This window comes from Sebastes umbrosus, chromosome 12 (genome assembly GCF_015220745.1).
Source record: "Sebastes umbrosus isolate fSebUmb1 chromosome 12, fSebUmb1.pri, whole genome shotgun sequence".
Taxonomy (NCBI): domain Eukaryota; kingdom Metazoa; phylum Chordata; class Actinopteri; order Perciformes; family Sebastidae; genus Sebastes; species Sebastes umbrosus.
Genome location: NC_051280.1, coordinates 20,403,199 through 20,426,787, shown reverse-complemented (window position 1 = coordinate 20,426,787; position 23,589 = coordinate 20,403,199). Strand labels below are relative to the sequence as shown.

Genomic DNA, 23,589 nt, shown 5'->3' with positions numbered 1-23,589 from the left:
TCAAATGTCTCTCTCAGTACCTGGATCTTGTCTGAAGGGGACACTGTAGTTGCTGACACAGGTGCCGTCAGTGGCAGTCACAAGGATGTCGTACGCTTGGCCACAAACCAGGTTACTCAGCGTGCAGTTGGGACTGGGGCGGCTGCAGGTGAGGGTCTGTCCGTTGCTGGTGGCTGTCACGTTATAGCTCACTGCATTCAGACCGGGGGGCCAAGACACCTGCGCAGTGGCAGCGCTACACATCAGCTGGCTGGATACATTAGAGGGAGGACATGGCTCTGGAGAGGGACACAAATCAAACTTTATTCATAAGTCTTTATGAATGACAGTGCATTATTTAATAGGAATAAGTCTTGCTGGTGGCTCAGTGTCGTGTTACCTGTGTTCAAAGAGACAGTGTCACTCTGTTGACCTGTACAGTTGTCATCAGCTCCTGACACACCGATGGTGTAAACCTCCCCACACTGGAGTCCAGGGAGGCTGCAGTAAGTTTTATTGGTCGTGCACTCTGACCTGTGACCTCGGCTGCTCACGGCGACAGCAGTGTAGTATTTGGCACTGTCGCTGGCCACCCACGACACAGGAACTGGATCCGGAGCACACACGTGCACGGCTGTGACGTTGGTGGGAGGACACGGCACTGAGGGGAAATAAAGATGAAGGAGAAGTTTGAGACTGCATTCAAGGACAAGTCCTGCCGCTGCGTCTACATCCTTAAAGATGAGATAAATCTGCCTTTCTCACATGCTTGCACTGTGACCTCTGTGCTTGGCCGACTGAAGCACGTCCCGGTGACGGAGGAGACGGTCACCCTGTAGGAGCTTCCACAAAACAACCCTCCCGTGGTGCACTGTGTCTCTGTAGAGTTGCAGTACAGAGGATGACCCATTCCTCTGGAGATCCTAGCGTTGTAGTTCTCTGCAGGAGCTGACACGTTCCAGGTGAACGCCAGCTCGCCGGTAACGCAGGCCACACTGGCCCTCACATCCTCAGGACTGCATGGCACTAAAAGAAGAGAGGACCAGACATCATAAGTGTAATATTCATTATTCTTCCAGACGGAATCAGTTCACCCTTCTTACTTTACTACCTGAGTCCATGCTGATAGGCGTCGAGGTGGACGCACAGTTTCCATCATTGTAGGTGACGGTGACGTTGTATGTCTTTCCGCAGGGCAGAGAGGTGATTTTGCAGTAGATGTCCGAGTCGACTGTGCAGTTGAGCTGAGCACCGCTCTGATCCTTTATGGTGGCTGTGTAGAGGCCTGCGCGCTGATTGCCCTGCCAGGATATTACAGCGTGGTTGGCATCACAGTCTCTGTTTGCCACAATGTTGGTTGGAGGACAAGGAGCTGATGGAGAGGCAGAGGATTTAGCCGATTAGATGCACAGTGCATCCATTTTTAAAGGAGGTAGATGTTTGTAAAAACTAGAAGGAGATGTGTAGGAGAGATTCCAGTTAGGCTGCGTTCACATCAGATCAGGCGTTGCGGCGAAAACGCAGGTTAACCCATTAATTTTGAATGGGTGTAGTGTGTTTGGGCTGCGGCGGCCGCAGGGGGTGCCAAAAACAAACCGCAGCGGCAATATGAACTTTTGGAGAAACGCAACTCGACGTCATGCCGCGGTGGCCAATTACGTAACCGGCGATCCAGAGATGTACAGCCCAGCCATGAGGGAACCAAATACGTTAATCGGCGCAGTTAATGGGCGATTAAAGTGACTCTCCCACACCGCCACACAACCCTATGGTGCATCGCCGCAACGCCTGACCTGGTGTGAATGCAGACTTTGTACAAATCTTGCAGTGTTGCAGTGTCTTCTTCCTGATGATACAATCATGAATCAATAATATAGATGTAAATTAAATTTGAATGTAATCCAACCTTCTGACCTACCTGTCATAAAGGTGACCTTCTTGCTGGCGCTGCTGTTGCAATTAAAGTTGGTGCCGATAACGCTGGCAGTGTAATTCTGTCCACATCTCAGGCCTTCGATCAAGCAGTTGGTGCCCCTTGAATTGCAACTGTGCGAATTCCCATTTTCATCCACAGCAATGGCATAGTAGGATATAGCACCTCTGCCCATCGTCCAGTTAACTCTGGCAGAGTCTTGGCTGCAGTCGACTATTGCTCCGACATTGTCAGGGGCGCAGGGAACTGGAGGGAGGGGAAAGGTTTGTGTTCAAGTCAGAATAACAAAGCATCACATGTTAGTGTCTCTCAGAGATCCCAGTACATACCAGTCTGAGCAACATCTCCCAACACCCTGTTAGTGGAGCAGTTGTCATTGGAGGCGACGATAAATATACTGAGGTGTTCACCACACGGCACCCCGGTCACCTCACAGCTCTCGTCGGAGGAGGTGCAGTTGTAGGTTTCTCCGGTGTTCCCCTGTGCTTCCACCTTGTAGGAAAGAGCTCCAGCAGCACGATCCCAGTTAGTGACCAGCTTGTCAGAGTGACACCCTTCTCCCGTCTTTACATTCGTTGGTAAACAAGGAGCTGGAGGAAATGAGAGAAATATATAAAGAGTTACTTACTCGCTCTTCTTTTGTCTTCCCACAAGTAGACATTGGAAAGATGCCACATTAATTCCATGTATATATTAAAAACTAAAGTATTATGTGAGAACAAGTGTACCAATACTGTAGTAAGTCTAATTATTGGCCTCATTAATATAATGATAAAGTTAATATATTTGTGTCAGGGTCCTGCATCACCCTGTTGGGGTTTATTCAATTATATCCAACAATCATGTTTGTTCAAAAGGCTAAATAATTTCCCAAAACAGCTGGGCACTGTAGTTTTTAGCAAACGTGACCCAAACAGGAGGAAATAGTGCATTCGTTGGGGACTATTTTCAGCAGCGGAGTAGTACACAATTGGTGCTCTAGTCAGTTTAGCAGACAAGACGGTGTATGTGGGATTGACTCAAAATAAACTACATGTTCACTGTAATGAAGGAACATGTTAATCACTGTGATGGTGTGGCTCATTAACATGTTTTTAATGGATAACAATGAAGATCTGTGACACAGAGGAATAAGATATATCAGGCTTTGGCTACACTACTTATAATACTTGGTTTGGGTATTTTCATGGGATTTATAAAACAAATATATACTATCACCAAAATGATTACAATTTCAGAAAAATAACAACAAATACTTTATATAGCCCTCTATGTAAACAAATCATATCCTACTCACAGGTCCGGACAAACATGGGTTGGCTGGCTTCGGTGTTACATCCAGTGCTGACAGCGTACACGGTGTACGTGTAGTACTGACCACAGCCCGTATTAGTGAAGTAACATATGGTGTCTGGGGTCCTGCATTCAGTCGTCTTGCTACTGTTGTCCACAGCCGTCGCCACATAGAAGAGGGTGTTGTTGGTGGGCTCCCAGCTAAAGAAGATCACATTGCTGGAGCAGTCGTGACGGGTCTGAGGATTAGCTGGAGCACAGGGAACTGGGGGAATGAAATGAGACATTAAAGCACAATTAATAGGGACGAAATAAGGGTGTAGAATATGTTTAAAATCTGTCTAAATGAGGGGAAAAGAAGATCAGCAATGCAGAGAGCAGTGGAGTTTATATTGATGAGTGAATCATGTGATGCACTGTGTTGTTGCACAGTCGAGCAATTCACCTTCTATTGTTTGAAAGTCCTCAAATAGAACCTGAGATTTGACTCCAGTCTTGTAATTCACCCATTTGTAACATTCACCACTTCATAAAGTAAACAGGAGTGTGTGCTAGCAGCCTGTTTGCACGAAAAGGCGTATGAATGACACGATAATGCACAAGGCATTTAGCCTGCAATAAGAACACCTGTCTTGCTTTTGGCATGTCATTTGTACACCATGTAGTATGTACTGACTGCAATGTAAATGCATCCGCATAAATATGCTACGATCAGAGCTAGTGATGTCGAATAAAAAACGAGAAAGACTGCTTTTGGCGAGCAGGCGGGGAGGAGGATGGGTCCAACTAGCACAGGACTTTCAAACAGGAGACTAGTGTTCGAGACCGGTGTTTTGTTACGTTAGTGACGTTTGTGACGTTTTTTTCCGTACTTATGTTACATTGTTTCTGTACATCATTTTACTTAGTTTACTTAATTATTTTAAACCCAACCATGATGTTTTTTCTAAACCTAACTAAGTGGTTTTGTTGCCTAAACCTAAGTTTGTGGTTTTGTTGCCTCAACCTAACTGCGTACGTTACCGTAGTTTTATTGCATGGTGTACAAATGACACGCGAAAAGCCTCAAATGCGTCCTCATGATACGCAAACTGTCTAATGTCGTGCTACTTACAGTATACGCCTTCCCACGAAACCTAGTTGGTTCAAGACATTAGATCATTTCCATGGGCGAACTGTATGTGTGTGTGTGTCTCCTTCACCTTTTCACTTTCGAGACTGATGCTATAGCTGACCTTTGAGATAACTCCCTGACTTCAATAGGCTGTAAAGAGCTTTAGACTGACGGGTGTTGGATTGCAGGTCTCGGTAGTTAATGAGAGGGTGTGTTTCACCGCTTAGCTTGAGAAAAGACCATAGGACACAATGGGAGGAACCTAAACAGCCTCCCACAGGACAGACTTATGGGGAAGGTTGTGTGATAAAGAGCTTAGAGTACAGTATTTCCAGAAGTGTGTGTGTGTGACAGTGAGAGGTAAAATGAGAAGGTGTATGCGTGCATGTGGGAAACAAATACAGACAGGTGACGAGGCATAGGGAAAGGTGGAGACAATACAAGCAGTAAAAGGAGAATGAAAAGGGGAATGATGAGACAAATACAAGCCACGTTTTGTGGTTTCCACTTGAGCAGGTGCTCCGCTCACCTGTCTCGAACAAGTAGGTGATGTTGGAGGTACTCTCACAGTCGTCAGAGATGGCGGTCACATGGACCAGGTATTTCTCACCACATTTGAGCATGGTGATGTGGCAGCTGTTGGAGGCCGATGTACAGTTAAGGGCTGCACCAGTGCTATCGACGGCCGAGGCTTTGTACGAGCTGGCCCCAAATACCAAATCCCAAGTAACGTTCACCAAGCCGCTGGAGCAGCTGTAGTCCACAGAGATGGACGTCACCGGTTTAATGGCTGGAGAAAAAACAGATGATACAGATGTTCAGTATATTTCTTCAGCTAAATCTTAATGTTCCGTTTGGTCCTGGCGGCCCTGGGCCCTTTTTAGCAGCTCAAAAACATACTACGTTGTTTTATCAGTTCGATACTTGACTAATTTTCCAAATTTTATGAGAATTTCTTGTAAACAGCTATGAAATATGGTATGATATATTTGTTCATGCTCATGCATAGCTAGGACTGCACATATAATCAAAATGTTATCGCAATCGCAATCGCAATCGCAATCGCAATCTTTGTTTGGTACAGATCCCCACAAAAATCACAGCATAATCATTTTAATTAGTCTTTCAATGAAAATGAAAATAATGATGTAAAAATGATCATTCCTTCTAATATCCCAAATCATTTCGCAATTGCAATATCAGTTAAAATAATCAAAATTTGATAGTTTTTCCAAATCGTTCAGCCCTATGCATAGCCCATAGAACATATAACACATGACATATTTGTTGTATTAACAACATTATTATTTATGGTGATTTCCATATTTTGTCACCTTCATCTGATTTGCAAGCTCACTTTGTGGCAAACGGAATAATTATCGCTTCAATACTTTCCTAAATATTGGGTGATTTAGCATTAATGATTATTATTTTCCCACGTCATGCAGCAGTGGAGGTCTGTGGGACCCCAAACATGGAGGAAGTAAGGCCAATGAATGTATCCATTCAGAAAAATGAATTGTAAAATACTCACTGGAGGTATTGTGTTCAACATTAAAGGCCTCCCCAGGATCTAAGAAGAAGTTGACTGATGAAACTCCCACTATGTATGTAGAGCAGGGCTCCAGGTTACTGATGTCCAGGGACGTCTTCGAAGTGGTTCTGATGACCGGGGCGTTGCTGGGTTTGCCGTTGTCACGCACGGCCACTTGATAGAGCAGGACTCTACTCACAGAGTTCCACGTTACCCGGGCTGTGCTCTTTCCCGTCGATGTAATAGTCACACCGGTTGGTGGCGGCACCACTTCCAAGAGAAAATACAGGTGTTATTTAAAGTGGAAATGAAAAGTTCAACCAAGTTAAGCTGGTTTTCTAAAGAGATTTCCACTCTAATGAACAATCATATAACAAACATGACAAATGACAGCATTTAAGAGAAAAAAGAAGATCCGTTAAATCTTTCATGGCAAGAGCGCGGCCATGTTGCAGCACTCTAGCCTGTGACGTCACGAGGTTGGTTGACTGTCTCCCCATCTCTTGTCCTCTCCCCTCTCTGATCACCTGTCTGATGAAACAGATCTTCTTTTTTTCTTTTAAATGCTGACATTTGTCATGTTTGTTATATAAATGTTCATTTGAGTGGAAATCCCTTTAGTAAACCAGCTGTTAAGTAGTTTTTTAGTATCAAACTTCTTATTCTGCATTACATAAATGATGCCGTCTGAATCAACAATACACTTACATGTTGTGATTGTCCTTACACTACTTTGGGCACCTCTTCCGGCACTGTTTGATGAGAAAATGAAACAGTTGTAAGCTGTAGAAGGAGTCAGGCCGTCCACTTGTCCATCCAGGGTTGTGAAGGTCTGGTTGTATTTTTCTGCAGGAGAACCAAGCAGCCTCTCCACAAACAAGATGTAGCTGTCCGCCCCTGTGACGTTGGACCACCTAAACTTTATAGATGTACTGGAAATAGCTTTGGAAAAGATGATCTGAGATGTGGCAGGCACTGTGGGAAAGTAAGATGAAGAATTCAACAAGTTTCAACACAAGGATTCTTCTGTTTTGTTGAACTGGCAAGGTTTAAAAAATGGTGACATTACCTGTCATGGCTACTTCAACATCTGAGCACACGAAAGTGTAATATTGAAAGACCTTCAATGTGACTTGATAAACAGATCCGGGTCTTAACCCTCGAACCAGCCTCTGTGTGCTGGGTGCAGGCGACATCAACATCACTGTGGCGACACTAGTGGAGCCCAAAGCTCTCAAATCCAATGAATACATCGTAGCTCCAGCAAAGCCGCTCCACTCTATGTTCAGTGCTGATGCTGAGGGAGAAGTCACTGACGTAATATTACATCCTGAAAAAAAGAGAGAAGAAGATTTTTACCTGTGGGATATAACTGTCATATTTGAGATTAAAAGGGTAAAATAATAATGATTTTTAGTTTAATTTTATTAGTGATTTTTTTTTTATGAGGGAAAAAATGCCACTAATTATTATATATATATATATATATATATATATATATATATATATATATATATAAGATAGATATAGAGAGAATTATATTTGTGCCTCAATTCTGAGCACATTTTGAGCAAATTATTATGTTATAAAATATAATGTATGTGCTTGCAAAATATATTTTTTTGTACTCAAAATGTCCTGTTGCGAGGTCAGAACTGAGGCACAAAATAGGGCTGACCTGAATGCTTCGAAGCTTCGATTGTTGCCATGGTAATCAACCTCCAAATCACTATTTGAATGCTTCATTTTTTAATTTTTTTGTTATTTTCTTATATATAAGTATGTAATGATAATGTATCAATCCCAAAATAGCCCATACAATAAGGAATAATCATTCAATATTATTCATTATTAATATTCAACATTCATTAGTTATTAGTTATTCTTAGACGGATATCGCTGTTTGTTGTATGCAGAAGTGCATGTGTGTACAGTAGTGCAGCAGCGGCACTGAAACGGGGGAGATGGAGAGAAACACACAGAAGAACATGTCAGCCTGCTGCAGCGCGCCACAAAGCTTCGAATAGCTTCGAATATCTCTCACCGATGCTTCGAAGCCCAAAAACTGGTATTCGGAACAGCCTTAAATTATAATTCCATAGACTAACTTCAGTAACATCAAGAATTGTTTGTTGTTTTGTAAAAAGAAAGAAAGAAATATGTTTAAGAAGTTTTAGCATGAATAAACATATTTAAAACTGACTGGTAAATGGGCTGTTTTTTATTCACAAGGCGGTGGCCCTCTACTGGTGGGCAGCAGCTATTATCATTTTCAATTAATCAAACCTTCAATCCATCTAATCCAGCTTTCAGTTACCATCAGTGTGTTTGTATTTTGAAGGGAAACCGCTCAAGTGGGGCTGGGCAATATATCATAATAATCATAATTCAGATATCATCTTAAATTTTGGATATCATAATATGGTATAAGTGTTGTCTCTTCCTGGTTTTAAAGGCTGCATTACAGTAAAGTGACGTCATTTTCTGAACTTACCAAACTGTTCTAGCTGTTCTATTTTTACTACTACTATTATTTACCCACTTACTCACTATATCCACATTACTAATGATTATTTATTAATGATTTATCGAAAAATCTCATTGTGTAAATATTTTGTAAAAGCACAATATCGTCCTAATATCGATATCAAGGTATTTGGTAAAAAACATTGTGATATTTGATTTTGTCCATATCGATCAAGACCACTTCTGCCTTTTTCTTTTCTTTATTTTCTAAACAATGGTGACTTGTAAGCCTGTTTGGGCTGCGCATATTATTTATGCATGAGACAATAATAATGAACACAAATCCACCTACTGGCTCATCAAGATACACATAATCTTAATTGGCATTCATAAATTGCCAGAACAATTACCTTCGAGCAGCTGCATTTCTTTCTTCCTTTGCTATCATATTTTCTTTAACTTGTCTGTTTGGTTAATAACTGTAATTTTAAACTAATAGGGGTCCATATTCTTAGTCGATTTTTGTGACTTTTAATTTTGTATTAATTTCTAAAATGGTTTTGATCAAAACCCCATTTCTTGGTGCGTATTATTTTGAGACCACAGTTAAGACAATATGATGTTATACATTATCTAATATAGAAAAGTAAAGATGAACTATATAGATATGAAGATTCACTGTGAAACCTAATACATATAAACATTCATATCAGTATCTCTCTTCCATATCAGTGATGGAAAAGAATTGTAATCATCTAGAAATCACTGTCAGTGTAGCATCAACAGAACACTCACCTGTAGCCAAAACATGTTGTGTCTAAAAGAAGACAAAATATATTAGTTAGAAACTATTACAAAATATATAATACATACTATATATATTTATATTAAAGAATGATGAAGTTAAAGCAAAAAAAGAGTTTAAAAAAAGTATAATTACCTGTATGACAGACAATAGGACGACTGCTGAATAAAACATCCACATCTTATCCATTGTAGTTGTCAGTGTTTCAGTGCGTTACTTCCATATGTCGGTTCTGCTCCCAGCAGCTCTTCTGAAATCTCTGCTGCTGAGTGCTGTAGATCAACTTTATGGGAACCAATCAGGACGTCCTAAACGAGGACAGGTAGATGCCCGTGGGCTCCCTGACATCATGAGAAGGAAACAAAGTGTGTGGTCTATAGGCGGAGGTGGGGGCCCTTTCAATCCTCCACCCATTTACACTCAAACTGCACTTCCTCCATGTTACCGGGATATTTCATTCCTGTAAGTCTTTGTTTGAATGTGAAAACACAAGCTGATATTCCCTAAATATCTGTATTTCTTTCATAAAGCTGACCTCCTAGTAAATGGAGCAGGATTTGCCGGCTGTAAGGTATTATGATCTCACGCTGAGTGACTGGAAGTGACATCCTTCCTGGATTGATTCTTGCAAAATGTTCTGTCGTTATTCTGTCGCATTATTGCATAATAGCTGCCCTTATTGTGCTAAGATAAAAAAAAAAAAAAATATGTCCTGTGGTTTTCATATTGTTAATGTTTTGGCTGTAATTTGTTTTTGTATTGAATTTAGAATTAAAACTTTTATAACTAGGTATGTCTCGCTGAGATTAGAAATGTCTTCTTTCAGTAACGGCACAAAATAAATATCAACAATAAAAAAAAGAAAGTCTCATGTAAAATCACCGATAAGAGTCATATAAAAGATAACACATCAAACGAAACGTCAGAGCAGTTTGAAGCCATCAAACAATGAATTACTAATAAGCAAACTTTTTTTCAAAAGCACTTTTCAAAACACAATTGCTTCACAGGAAGAAGAAATGGGAAAAATAGAAATAAAATATGGACAGAGAAGACACTGTGTACATTTAAATACCAGCAAAGATTCTTGATCATTCAACCAAAGCGGTGGAGAGAACCATTTGAGGTCCATCATGTGTTTTGTCTCTTTAGTACAATAATAGTACAACTATTGCCTTGATTTTTTAGTGTGTCAGGTCTGTGTTTCCACTATTGATCCACTGTAACAGTTTGCTGTATACTGTAATTTAACTGTGGGCTTCATCCCACTTTAACTAGAAAAGAAGAGAGAGTATCTGCACACTGGATTACAGCTCAGGCAATGTTTATCAAACCAACATGCACTTTATCCCATTTTACTCAGCTGCTTTTGTATTTGCATTTTCTTGATATCATTTTTTCAGATCTTAGGATGATGCAATCTTTTCAGTTTAGATTACTTATATACTGTACAATATCCAGTATGATATTTCATCCTGTATACATTCAGGACAAGCCAAAAAATCCCAGAGGTGGATTTTCTAAAACATTCACAAAACATGCAGGTGTTCAGGAACATTTCGTTCCCACAAGCTACTCAACACTCAGGTGGATACATTTCACGTGACAATTTGCATGTTCAAACTGGGACGTATAGCGCTGAAGACAAGCAGAGAGGAGACCTATTGTCAACAGCTCTCTTTGTCACACACTGCAACAAGCTATCACATTCATGTATGCAACACGCTCAGCAGGATACAATGAGATTCAAATTGGGAATTCTGTACATGTTGTGAACAGGAAATCCCTGTAGCCATTTTAGCAGGTAATAAAGAGTCCATTATGGTTGGTATTCAACATCCTGGTTCACAAAATGATCTTTGTAAAATAGATTTGATCTATTTCTCATATAAAGAAATCAAAATCGATTGATAATACAATTTTAAATTAAATAAAAAAAATGCCTTTGACTTTCTTGGCCATAAAAAGGTGTGTTTTGACTTTATGGCTGTGCTACATGTTAAATACATGCATCTCCTCAGTGCCTACATGCTTTGGATACAGGAGTACTGAGATTTGCAAAGTCCCAATCCATCACTGCTCATCTTCCTTAACCTGACATGCTCTTATTTATAAAAGCGTTTTTGGTTTACTAACACCTTATTTAGCTGGATATCTTCCCCACAAAAGTGTAAAAAAGTCGTCCCCAATTTTAGGGGACATAGCTCTGTTAATAGTCCTCAGACTCCAGTAATCCTGTAGACCTGAAGACACACTGGGAGTTTATTGCACATTTTCTATTACTAAGGTTAAACCTGCTGCTGCAGTAAGGTATTAAATGCATTGCCTTCCTTTTTCCTTTGATTATGAATCATTAAACAATACATATACACATGTATATTATTTTAACAATGTTTAGAATATACTATAAGTTTATGTACATTTTCATACAGTGCTTCGTCAATACTGTTTCTTAATAATATTCATGCTTATAAATCCCTGATTCAGCAACAGTGATTTTGAACACTGATTTACATCTTTCATTTTATTTCATAGCAATTTAATGATTACATAATTCATAACTAACCAATTTACATTTGGCCACATGGAAAACTAAATTTACTTCTGAAGGTACAAATGTTTGAGCTACAAATGTACAGGGTACTGCAGCAAGTTTTTCTACTCCAAAAAGTACAATCCCGCTCTACCTTGTCCTTCTGAGAGTAAGCCTCACATAAAAGCACATCTGTTAAAGAAGAATGGCCATTTCTATGTGTATATATTATATATACTATATTATATAGTGTGCAACTAAACTTCAAAACTATGATTTAACATGATTGAAGCAAACATCATTCATTGGTATTTTATAGGATTCAATAACAAGTAGCCTGTTAAGATTTTTTCTTTCGCTTATATGTCCTCAACAAAAGAAATTCTTAGTCGATTAACACTCATAGGATTTTGTCAACTAATTGATTAGTTGATTTAATCGACAGATCTGTAAAACTGGGTTTTTCCACAAAGGATCACACAAAAGCACCACTTTAAATCGCGTGTTTATCAGAGATGTGCTCAGAAGTTTCTTAGAAATTCAGCATTCAGCATGAAAAAAGCATAAAGAAGACTAATCGACTAAAGAAATCGTCGACTAAGACCAACAAGGCTGATTAGTCGTCTAATTGACTAAGAGGGGACAGCCTTAATAGAGTGGTCTTCATCATCATTACTAGCCTGGAATGTATAAAACATGAGCAATAAGCTCAAGCAGAGTCACTCGGGTCAGTTAACACTTTTAAGGTCAGTGAAAGTCTTAACAGTAAGACCTATTTCAGGAAGTTCCTCCTGTGGATTAGTTTCTGGAGTATTTTTGGAGGACTGAATATAGCTCAGGTATCGAACCCTTCACACCTGAACAAAACACTGTAAAGAAAGCTCACACAAGATGATTGACAGCACACGGTGTTGTATTGTTGTAGGGATGTGCTTTATTGTTGTCGTCTGTCAACAGAGAGGAAACAAATCCAATGAGAGCAGAGGTAACACTGAATCTATCTCCAGCAATCTGATCAGACATATCATCCACAGGACCTGCCATGCATTTCTCCAGGCTAGCGAGATGGATACCTGCTGCTCCACTTTCAACTGACCCTCTTTTGGGTCACCAACCAGAGGCACGTCATACGGCCGCCGTGTGGAGGTCTTCTACTTGGATAAGTCCTACTTTAAATAGATTTTGTCTCTGAATGACTGTTGCCATGATACATTCATGTGGGAGGTTCACTGTAAAGTTGCTATTTCTGCTTCTTTTTCATTTTTACTAAACGTCATTACATGTTGAGGTTACATCAAGTCATTATGAAAGTCACAACTGCATTGATTAAACATGAGGTATAGCAGAAAAAGCAAGTGGCAATATGGAGAATATGCCCACACTTGTTTATTAAAAAGACATCTTTTATATATTTTTTTGTTTTAATTCAGTGTTTTAACTTTTGTTATTCAATAGAGCTGCAACGATTAATCAATTAGTTATCAACTATTAAATTAAAAGCCAACTATTTTGATAAACGATTAATCAGTTTAAGTAATTTTTTTAAGAAAAAAAAATTTAAAACTTCTCTGATTCAGCTTCTTAATGTCAATATTTTCTGTTTTATTTTACTCCTCTATGACAGTTAACTGAATATCTTTGAATTGTGGACAAAACAAGACATTTGAGGACGTCATCTTGACATTTTTAACCATTTTCTGACATTTTATAGACCAAACAACTAATTGATTAATCTATAAAACAATCGACAGATTAATCGACAATGAAAATAATCGTTGCAGCCATACTATTCAGATTTATTCAGCGGAAACAGTTTGTCAGACTCTAAACAACTTTGATAACAACAAAACAGAGATATTCCTAAATAAAACTGATATTTCTTTTGGGTACATTGGATCTTTGCAGTTGTCGTTGGCGTAAACACAATCTTCTGTTAATGTTGGCCGTGGGCGTTCACTGTTGGGCGAGAAAGACGAGAGAGAGGGATTATCACCCTGGACTTGGTGGGAAAACTGGTTATTACAGATACTGATTCATCACACTCTATAAGTGGTTGTTTTGTGCAAAGAGAACTTTCTTTGTGGAACTTTATACACAAAAAACAGAATACAGCCTTGTCATACTGAGTCAGTGGCTATTAAATATCCATTATCTTATCTATCGTCACAGACACAATAAGATACCCGAGTCACGTTCCTGCAGCAGCTCTCCATCTTCATTTACCTGAGTCACGTTCCCCTCATTCTCCTCCCCATGTTTTATAGACACACTGAGGTCCCAGAGGAAAAGACAGATAGAGATCAGCCTCACCTGTGCTCGTCTATATGCTCTACTCAAACACGCCTATTGTTATACCTGACTGCTATAGGCACAGTCAATTTATGGATGATTATGATGCTGTCACAAGATACCCTTCAAGCTGTGAAGAAGCTCAATAGATGCATCCAATAGATGTGAAAGCAGCTTTCGTCAACGTCTTTCACACGTGATCACAATCACAGAACACCGTTAAGTCAAGGAAAGCACGTTGCTTGTCTCAGGTTTGTTACGTAACTAAGTGGTCTGAAGACAGTGCGTTCCCATCTGGAGGGAGGAACAATAAACTTACCGCAATTAATCCACACTTCGTCTTCCGCGAGAGATCACTTAAGGAGAGAGAGAGAGATATGGTTTCAGTGCAGTAGCAGTTCTCAAACAGCTCATAACTTGTAGTGTTTAAAAGAAAAGTTTTGGTACTTATTCGCCTTCTTGCTGAGAGTTATATTAGAAGATCCATGCCATTCTAATGTCTGAGCGATATCAATCTTCTCATCTAACTCTTAGCAAGATGCAAATATGTGTATTTAACAATGTGAAGTTTACAGTTTAGAGGATACTTACCCATACCAGCATTACTTCCCGGGCAGAGAACTGAGAACAAAAACGAAAATAAACACATTAATGCAGATTGTTACCACGAATCATCAGGCCGTTCTCATACACCGTTCGTAGCTATACCTACGAAAAGTAATGCACTGTAATTTGTGTATATCCCACAAAAATCAATTTTTATGAAATCCACGTCGTTAACCAGGAAGTATAAAGAGCTACAAACGCCACATAGGGAGGAGGTCGGGATGAATGGGTCGGTCAAAAAACACCGGACTTTCACCCAGGAGACCGGTGTCCATACCACGTTTGGAACCAGAAGTCAACGTTGATTTATTTGTCATGTAACTTCCGTACTTCGAGTTATTTTGACCCAAAGCACTATCATTTCCTAAACCTAACAAAGTACTTTTGTTGTCTAAACCAAACCAAGTCGATCTTTTCCTCATCCTAACTAAGTAGTTTTGTTGCCTAAACCTAACCAAGTTGATCTTTTCCTAAACCTAACTAAGTAGTTTTGTTGTCTAAACCTAACCAAGTCGATCTTTTCCTAAACCTAACTAAGTAGTTTTGTTGTCTAAACCTAACCAAGTCGATCTTTTCCTCATCCTAACTAAGTAGTTTTGTTGCCTAAACCTAACCAAGTTGATCTTTTCCTAAACCTAACTAAGTAGTTTTGTTGCCTAAACCTGACCAAGTCGATCTTTTCCTAAACCTAACTAAGTAGTTTTGTTGTCTAAACCTGACCAAGTCGATCTTTTCCTAAACCTAACTAAGTAGTTTTGTTGCCTAAACCTAACCAAGTTGATCTTTTCCTAAACCTAACTAAGTAGTTTTGTTGTCTAAACCTAACCAAGTCGATCTTTTCCTGAACCTAACTAAGTAGTTTTGTTGTCTAAACCTAACCAAGTCAATCTTTTCCTCATCCTAAATAAGTAGTTTTGTTGTAGGAAAACGCGCGAAAAATGAGGAATAATTTTTCGTAAGATATCGTACGAACCGTTGTATGAGGACAGCACAGATTATAAGAACAAATGTGTGATATTAATCACTCTAGTCATTAATTAAACTCTCCATCCGCTTCAGGACTCACCCGAGTATCTCCTGGGTTGACAGAAGCTAACTTTGATCCCATTCTGTATCACTGGTGCCACCACTACTGTGTAGACGTCCCCACACATCTCCTCCTGGATGTCACAGTATTTGTTGCCGGCGGCTGCGATACAGGTGTAGTTGGCTGCCGTCCCGTTCAGCACTACTTCATGCTTGTGCATCTGAGGGCCTGGAGAGCGCCAGTACACCCTGAGGGTGTAGTTGGCCCTGCGATAGAGCTTGATGCTTGTTGGACAGCAGGCACCTAAAAGAATGAGTTTTGAGAAGTTGAGTTTGTGGTGGCGTTCGAATCAAGGAACATACTGGTGGTAGAAATTACATTACTACTGACCAACTGTCCAACCTTATCATTCACCCCTCGCCTCACACTCTTAAACATCCCTAACTACTTTTTTGTGTGGGTGTACATGTATATATTTGTCCTTACTGGATGAGAATCCATGATATGCGCACTCTGACTTGTGTCCTGTGCTGCTGATGGCCTCCAGGCTGACACTGTAGTTGGTGCCACAAGTGATGCATCCCATCACGCAGTGGGTGTCCGAGGTGTGGCACTTGGCGTGTCCACGGGAGGACGTCAGGGAGGTGATGTAGGAGCGAGCTCCTCTGCCAGGTGACCAGGTCACGTTAGTCATAGCCTGGGTGACCTGGGTCACATTCACAGACACGGGGCAGCACGGACCTTGGGGAGTCAATTAGAAAACAATAATCAATACTGTAGTGAATGCATGTATAATGAGAATATTTCCATAATCATCCACTCATGTGAGTCACAGGTGATAAACACGTTTGAAGTAAACTATTTAAGCTCATATTCTCATTAGAAGAAGCCTATTTAGCCTTTTATTACCAACAAGATCAGCATTTAACTCCCCTGTTTTAAGCTACCAATTGCATGTTTTCATACTTTTTTTGCTGGTGGAGTGTTTTATATTATTTGTAGGATAACTAAAATTGACAAAATTGTTAAATGGTACAGCTGGAATAGAATCACATACAAATATTTTACATCCAATATGACTTTAGCAAATGGCCCTCTGAGACAAATGTGTGGTTTTGGGGTGCATAAATAAAATAGATTTGACATGACATTCAAAATACCTGTTTCCAGAGTTTTACTGAATCCAAGTAGACTTCTCCCCACAGCTGTGGTGGCCACCGCCATGACCTCATAGGTTGAACCACAGGGCAGCTGTGTGAGCTCACAGGAGTTGGTTGTTGAATGACAGGATCTTGAGTCATAGCGTCCGATGGCTGTGATGGTATAATTTGTGTTGGGAGAGTTGGGGGTAGTGAAGAGGACTTTGTATGTGGAGTTGTTGGTCTTAGTCATATTCAGGATCTCTGGAGCGCACGGAGCTGTTTTCATACCAAAAACACATAATGCAGCGGAGTGAGAAATTATTTTTAAGAAGTAGGTTGCCACTAGTCAGAAGTAGTAGTCACTTTCTTGCCAAGAGTTACATGAGAAGATTGATACCACTCTCGTATGTATGTATGAGGTGAGATGTCACTCTAAATAGCCCCGTTAATACCTGTCTCATGTGTGTGGGATGCGCAGGTGAGGTTGCATCCTCGTAACTCGCTGCAAGGTGTGACGGTCACAGAATAAGCTGTGTTGCATTTCAAATCTGACAGCGCACACACTGGCGCCGTGTCGTTACAGTGGATGACATCGTTGGTCTGTGCCGCTGTCGTCTTGTACAGTTCGGCCCCTTTGACCGGCGACCACATGACCTCCAGGGTCTCTGTAGAAACGAGCTCTACGGTGACATTCTGTGGGCAGCAAGGAACTGGGGGGAGGTGGGGAGGAGAAAATAGGTGAGAATAATCAAATAATAATAATATTCAACACTGTGAAAAGGACCATACTGATGATTTTACATGTTTGAAAATTATGTTCCACCTTCCAGGCAGTCATTGTTTTCACCTCATGTCTACTTGCATGTACTTGAAACTTAGGTAGTTCATTATCGCACTACTTTTGTTTTAGCAAAGGATCTTGTTGTGTTCAGTTATCGACAGTTCTCACTTTCAATAGCAAACATCAGAAAAGGTGCAGGTGTAACTAATAACATGGGCTCCGTGCCATGTGTCCCAGAAAGCCATGCCAATGTGCTTAAAGCCTCTGAACACCCACACAGGTGTTTTCAGTTAATCTAGCTGATCAGACAGGGCTGTGTGGGCGTGTTTAGACTGTAATTGATTGACATCTTCCTGAGTCTCCTGTTAGCTTTGTTGCACCTGTTAGGGTGGGACAAATTACAACTTTATTAGTGAATACTTTGCCCACCTTCAACCTGAGCAGAGGTCTGATCAGCCAGAATAACTGAAAACACCTGTGTGTGTGTGTTCAGAGGATTTAAAGGAATACTTCACCCAAAAAAATACCATTTATATATCAATTACTCACCCCATGTTACCTTTAATTCTTGAAAAACACTTGCATGCCTCTATGGTGAAAGGAGAATCAAAAAAACTGAAAAAAGTCTTGATGAATTTACGTAAATTGGGGCAGCGTTTAACTACAGCAAAACTATCAAAACATCCGAGTACCAACTCTCATACAACTCAGTATAATCCAAGTCTCATTTATCGTCATATGTTCACTACTTCCTAAACACATGCATCTTCGTCAAAACCAATCTATTGGAAACACTTCAGACTCGTCCGGTCTGCGCGAGCATGAGGCTGTTTATGCAGAAGTGTTTCAAATAGTAAGGTTTTAGCGAAGTTGTATGTGTTTAGGAAGTAGTGAACATACGACTGGATAAATGAGACTTGGATTATACTGAGTTGTATGAGAGTTGGTACTCGGATGTTTTGATAGTTTTGCTGTTGTTAAATGTGGCCCCCATTTACTTCAGGCATGCGAGAAAAACAAAGTTTTCTTTAAGAATTCAAGGTAACACGGAGTGAGACATTGATATACAAACGGCCATTTGGTGGGTGAAGTATTCCTTTAATACCAAGGAAGTGGTATTGTGAGAGAAGGGTCACACCTAAATAGAATAAAGCCATTTTGATGGTGTTATTGACACCTGCTCTTTTCCCATCATGGAATAGGTCTATTTATTTTACAACAATGCCATGGTGGAGAATTCAGGGAAGCTCTGTCATTTGAGATTTTAGAGTTAGCTGCCAAAAAGCCTGATCCTTTAACTTGATAACAAAAACGTGTTTGTGGTGGTGCTAGATGTGTGTGTGTGCTTCTGTTCCTACTAGTGGTGTAGTTGCGGACGTTTGCGACAGGGCTTGAGCCGGCCTGGTTGTACGGGAAGACGGTGGTGAGGTAGGTGTAGCCACACATGCAGGAAAATGGGCATTTGGTTTCAGTGGTGTTACATGACTTCTCCATCCCGTCGTCCCTCTTTATGAAAGTCATGTAGTAATCCACCATTTCTACTTCATCCCACACCACCGAGCAGTTGCCTGCTTCGGGCTCCTCCACCCAGATGTTGTCTGGGAGACAAGGATCTGTCAGAGAAAGAGAGATAGAGGTTAGGAAAAAATAAGAATCACTTTGAAAGGAATAGTTTTGGGAAATATACTATTTAGCTTTCTAGATGAGAGTTAGATGAGAAGCTTGATACCACTCTCCTAATATGAGAGTCACATTGAGAAGTGACACGAGAGGGTCGCTGAATAAGACATTTTTGATGACCAAAATTTTACAATTAACTTTCATGAACTACAACAACTTCCACACCGAACAACGCCGTGGTAGCGACCTGTCAATCACAAGGTAGCCTCGCCCTAAAGCATACCCTGCTTTATGGTCTATTTGACTCTAAATGGGACCATAATTTACTAAATGAACATCATGCTGTATTGAAGACTTGAAACTAGTGATTGAGACCATAAACTCATGTTTACAATATTTACTGAGGTAATAAATCAAGTGAGAAGTAGGCTCATTTTCTCATAGACTTCTATACAATCAGACTTGTTTTTGCAACCAAAGGAGTCGCCCCCTGCTGGCTGTTAGAAAGAATGCAAGTTTAAGACACTTCTGCATTGACTTCACTTCTCAGACCCGTAGGTCGCCCTCTGATTTTAAACATGTAGGATTTTGTGTGTGTTATGCCAAATGCATATAAGTATGTTGTACTGTGTGCGGCTGTGTGATATACCCACATGTAATGTAGTTTGCTGGTTGCGAGGGGTTGCTGGGCCCAGCTTTGTTAAAGGCTATGACATAGACAGAGCTGTTCTGGCCACACTCCACAGTTTTAATATGACAGTAGCCGTTAGTTGTTGAAGTACAGTTTTGGCCATCAGTGGTATAGGCCATGTATTTCTCAGCTCCCTGCACCAACCCAAAGTACACAGCCATCGAAAGAGCCCGACCCGGAGCCATCGAGATTAGGATCACATCTGGGCTTGGAGGACCTGCAAGTGAAACCAGAAGGAAATGATGGAAATGTAGCACCATCTGCTTACATTCATGTTCTACTACGTCTCATCATGCTTACGTGTGACCTGGCAGTCGGTGTAGTCGTCTCCAGCTCGACCCTCAGAGTCCCAGGCCGTGTTCTTGATGCAGTAGTTGGTCCCCGCTTCAAGGTCGTCAAAGGTCACCATGGTGTCAGTGGTGTTCAGTTTGACGCGGGAGTTGGAGTCCATATTGATGATGCAGAGCGTGTAGACGACGGCGTTCTCCACCGCGTCCCAATTCACAATGATGCTGCTGTTGTCAGGAGAGCTGGTGTTGAACTTGGGCGCCATTACCACTACAGACAGGTCCGGGTAGAAAGTAATGAGGGGTAATGAGAAAAAATTTACATGGACAAACAGATTTCTTACTTCTACTGTCCTGATAATTTCTTTGTAAGAGGTGCGATATGGAAACAACATCCCTGTGATTATGTTACATTACTCCTTCGGGAAAGGAGACAACCCAGTTCTCATGGTTTCACTTTTCATATCATGAGAATAGTAAAGTGCAAAGGGATGGATACAGTTTCCATCCTCCTGCGTTCTCTCTGACTCTGTGACAATGGACGGTGAAAGGACACGCCGTTATGGCCGGCGGATTGAGCCAACAAACTATTGTCCTACAGGAACAACAGAAAGGCTGCGTTTCAGCCTTCATACACTGATTACCATCTTGAGTAAACTTCTTCTAATGTGTATTGTCTGGACATGTGAAAGTGGGTGGAAAAAGTCATTATTATGAGTAATAATATTATTAGTCTTCATGGTGAAAATCATAAGTATGTGTTAAATGATCAGCTTTTCAATCTTCTATCACTATTTGAAATGCTCAAGCCACAGTGTGAAGTGTTTTTAGGACGAGGCTTGGCTTTTGGTCCGTACCTGTCTTGGCCTCGATGGGGTACGAGGGCTGGCTCCTCCCCCCAGAGTTGACGGACATGACGTTCAGCCTGTAGTCCGTGTAGGGCTGGAGCTCCATCACGGTGCCGGGGGAGCTGCTCACCGATGTCTCGGAGAAGAAATCGCCGTCCATCGACTGTGCCCTCAGGATGTAACTGGTTGCCCCGGAAACCTCTGTGAACTCCACAGTGATGCTGTCGCTGTGTTTGGAGTAGGCCTGTTCAATGGTGGGGACGTCAGGCGCTGGAGAAGAAATTATAAATGTAAAATCAGTTAGATAGATAACAAAATAAAACGCTTTACAATCACAATACTCTAAAGACTGTTTTCTGTATTTTCCTCCTTCCCCTCTCCCTGCTGTCACTGACCTGTTATATCCTCTGTCTCTGCAGAGCTGAGGACATTGAGAGCATTGTCCATGGCCTCTAGCCGAATGGTGTACACTGTGTTTGGTGATAGGGATATGACTGAGCCCATCACGGTGTTGCCGCTGAACTGAGCAAAGACGGATGGTTCTGGGGAGTTCTTGGGTGTTGCTGTGATCTTGTAGGAGCTGGCGTCATCGTATTCGATCCACTGAACTGTTATACTCTTAGACGTGACCGTAAACACTGACAGAGTGATCTCTGAGGGAGATAGAGAGGAAAACAATGATGGGATGCATTCAAAAAGACTTATAGGTGGTGTTTTCATATTGTGGGTACACTGTAAACAATTGCTGTTAATTTACAGCAGGGTTTCAACAGTATTAACCTGTTATTGCTAAAAACAGTGCTTTACTGTTAATACAAAAGAAAACCTGTTAAATTACGCTCATGGGCCGTTTTTAACTGAACTATAATGCATTCTTAAAAAACAGCACTTTACTGCTGATCAACTGTCTAAAGTATCATCAGTAACAGTTTCATGCAGTATGTTTTTTAATTCTGGGACCTGATCTGCACATGTGAGGCTTGTACATTGTACATGATTGTAAAATCAGTGAATTAGCTCTGTTCTTCACTCACATGTTGTTCTGGTTTGCATTCTGTGCTTGTAGCAGCTATAGACAGACATTTTAGGAAAAGTGTCAACAAGTCTATTATAGCCTTTTTCCTAACAAGTGCCTTTACTTGTATTTAGTGTGACTATTCCTATGTCTGTAACCTGCTAAGTCTATTCATCTAGGCAAAAATAATGTTTATTAAAATGTATGTAAAAAATACAACCTAAATAGTGCATTAAAACAAATCAGTAAGATAATGTAAAAGAAAGGTTAAAAACAGCTATATAATGTATCTTTAAACAGTAAATTAACTGTAAAATACTGTGAAATTAATAAAAAAAAACAGTTCAAACTGTATTTTTCATTAACAGTACAAAGCTGTACATTTCAGAGGCAGTATAATAATGTTAATTTTACAGTAACATAAAGGCAACCCTGCTGCCAGTTCTTTACTGTTATTTTACTGGGAAATTCTTAACAGTGTAGAAAAATGTCCTGAAGCTTTTCAAGGTGATTTCAAATCAAGGGATACTGAACATGATTTGAGTTTTAAATCATAAAGTAAGGCAAATGTAAAAGAAGATTTACCAATCTGAGCAGCACAGATCTGAAAATGACAAAATATGGCAGGTTAATGAATGAAACAAGAAAATAACCTGATGATAAACAACAGGAAATAGTGTTTTCAAGACATCATTCCAAGAGTAACAAGCTACAGTATTGGTATCTCACAGTATATCCTGAGGCTAATTATGCCTCAGGATATTATGCCTGTATCATATTCCTGGCGCATGAGAGGCAGGCGGCTGCACATTACCTTCACTCAACACAGATTTCAGGACTGGTCAGCGCAGGTATTTCTTTCAGGTCGGAATGAATTTGTCTATTGAGCTAAGGTTGGGCATGCCACAAGCACTCGTTGAAAGCAGTGACACTCAAAAGAGCCTGTGTTCATGTGTTACCACTAGTATTTATCTGGATGTATAAAATATGTCTCAAAGATACAGAGAAAACATGCCAATGACACTGTTGATGTTAAAATTGTTCTATTTTTGTTAAAACATTTAAGAGAAAATCAGTGTACAATGAGAAAATGATGATCTCTTACCTCTGTGATGGTCAGTAAAAGTAAAAGTTTCAGCATTTTTAACTGTATTCTTCTCATGCTTCCAGTGTTTTTATCACTCACTGCCTCGAGGCGAGATGTGTGACGCTGTCTCTCAAAAAATGACTTCAGGGAAGCAGCTCAGGCTTAAATTTGACTTTTTTTTTCTTCTCTCTCCCTCCCTCTCTCAGATGAAACGACAGGTCCTTTATTGTTTCAGCAAATACCAAAGAGCCTAGAGGCTGTAACTCCTCCCCACAGCCCTGTTTGGGTGTCCTATCACAGCGAGACGAGTACGCTCATCTCTGCTAGGTGAGGATGTAGATAACTGTGTCTTTAACTTAACTTAACTTGTGACTTTTTGTCTTTAAAATGCACAAATTGATTCCTGTCTCATAGTCTTGACATATTTTGTACCCACAGAAGAAACTACCCTAACATCCCAGTTGTGAAACATGCATCATTACCCCTTACATAAAATAGATATCTTTATACAAGTGATGACCTATTTCTGTGCCTGAAAG

General features: G+C 40.4%; 2 protein-coding genes across 2 annotated transcripts; both read right to left on the bottom strand.

Moving 5' to 3' along the window:
• On the bottom strand, positions 1-6,929 carry LOC119499168 (fibronectin type III domain-containing protein 7-like). The gene is made up of 11 exons (XM_037788418.1): positions 6,923-6,929; positions 6,595-6,828; positions 5,854-6,123; positions 4,849-5,109; positions 3,210-3,470; positions 2,242-2,502; positions 1,898-2,158; positions 1,091-1,351; positions 745-1,005; positions 380-640; positions 1-278 (listed from the first exon to the last, which is right to left on the bottom strand). The coding sequence occupies exons 1-11, from the start codon at positions 6,927-6,929 to the stop codon at positions 1-3; spliced, it is 2,616 nt and encodes an 871-aa protein (XP_037644346.1).
• Positions 6,930-12,571: 5,642 nt separating this feature from the next.
• On the bottom strand, positions 12,572-23,242 carry fndc7a (fibronectin type III domain containing 7a). The gene is made up of 14 exons (XM_037786373.1): positions 23,069-23,242; positions 22,549-22,567; positions 21,344-21,601; positions 20,958-21,218; positions 20,114-20,371; positions 19,776-20,030; positions 18,861-19,115; positions 17,174-17,431; positions 16,740-16,997; positions 16,066-16,320; positions 15,619-15,882; positions 14,538-14,567; positions 14,266-14,302; positions 12,572-13,613 (listed from the first exon to the last, which is right to left on the bottom strand). The coding sequence occupies exons 1-13, from the start codon at positions 23,123-23,125 to the stop codon at positions 14,271-14,273; spliced, it is 2,460 nt and encodes an 819-aa protein (XP_037642301.1). The 5' UTR covers positions 23,126-23,242; the 3' UTR covers positions 12,572-13,613; positions 14,266-14,270.
• Positions 23,243-23,589: the final 347 nt, after the last annotated feature.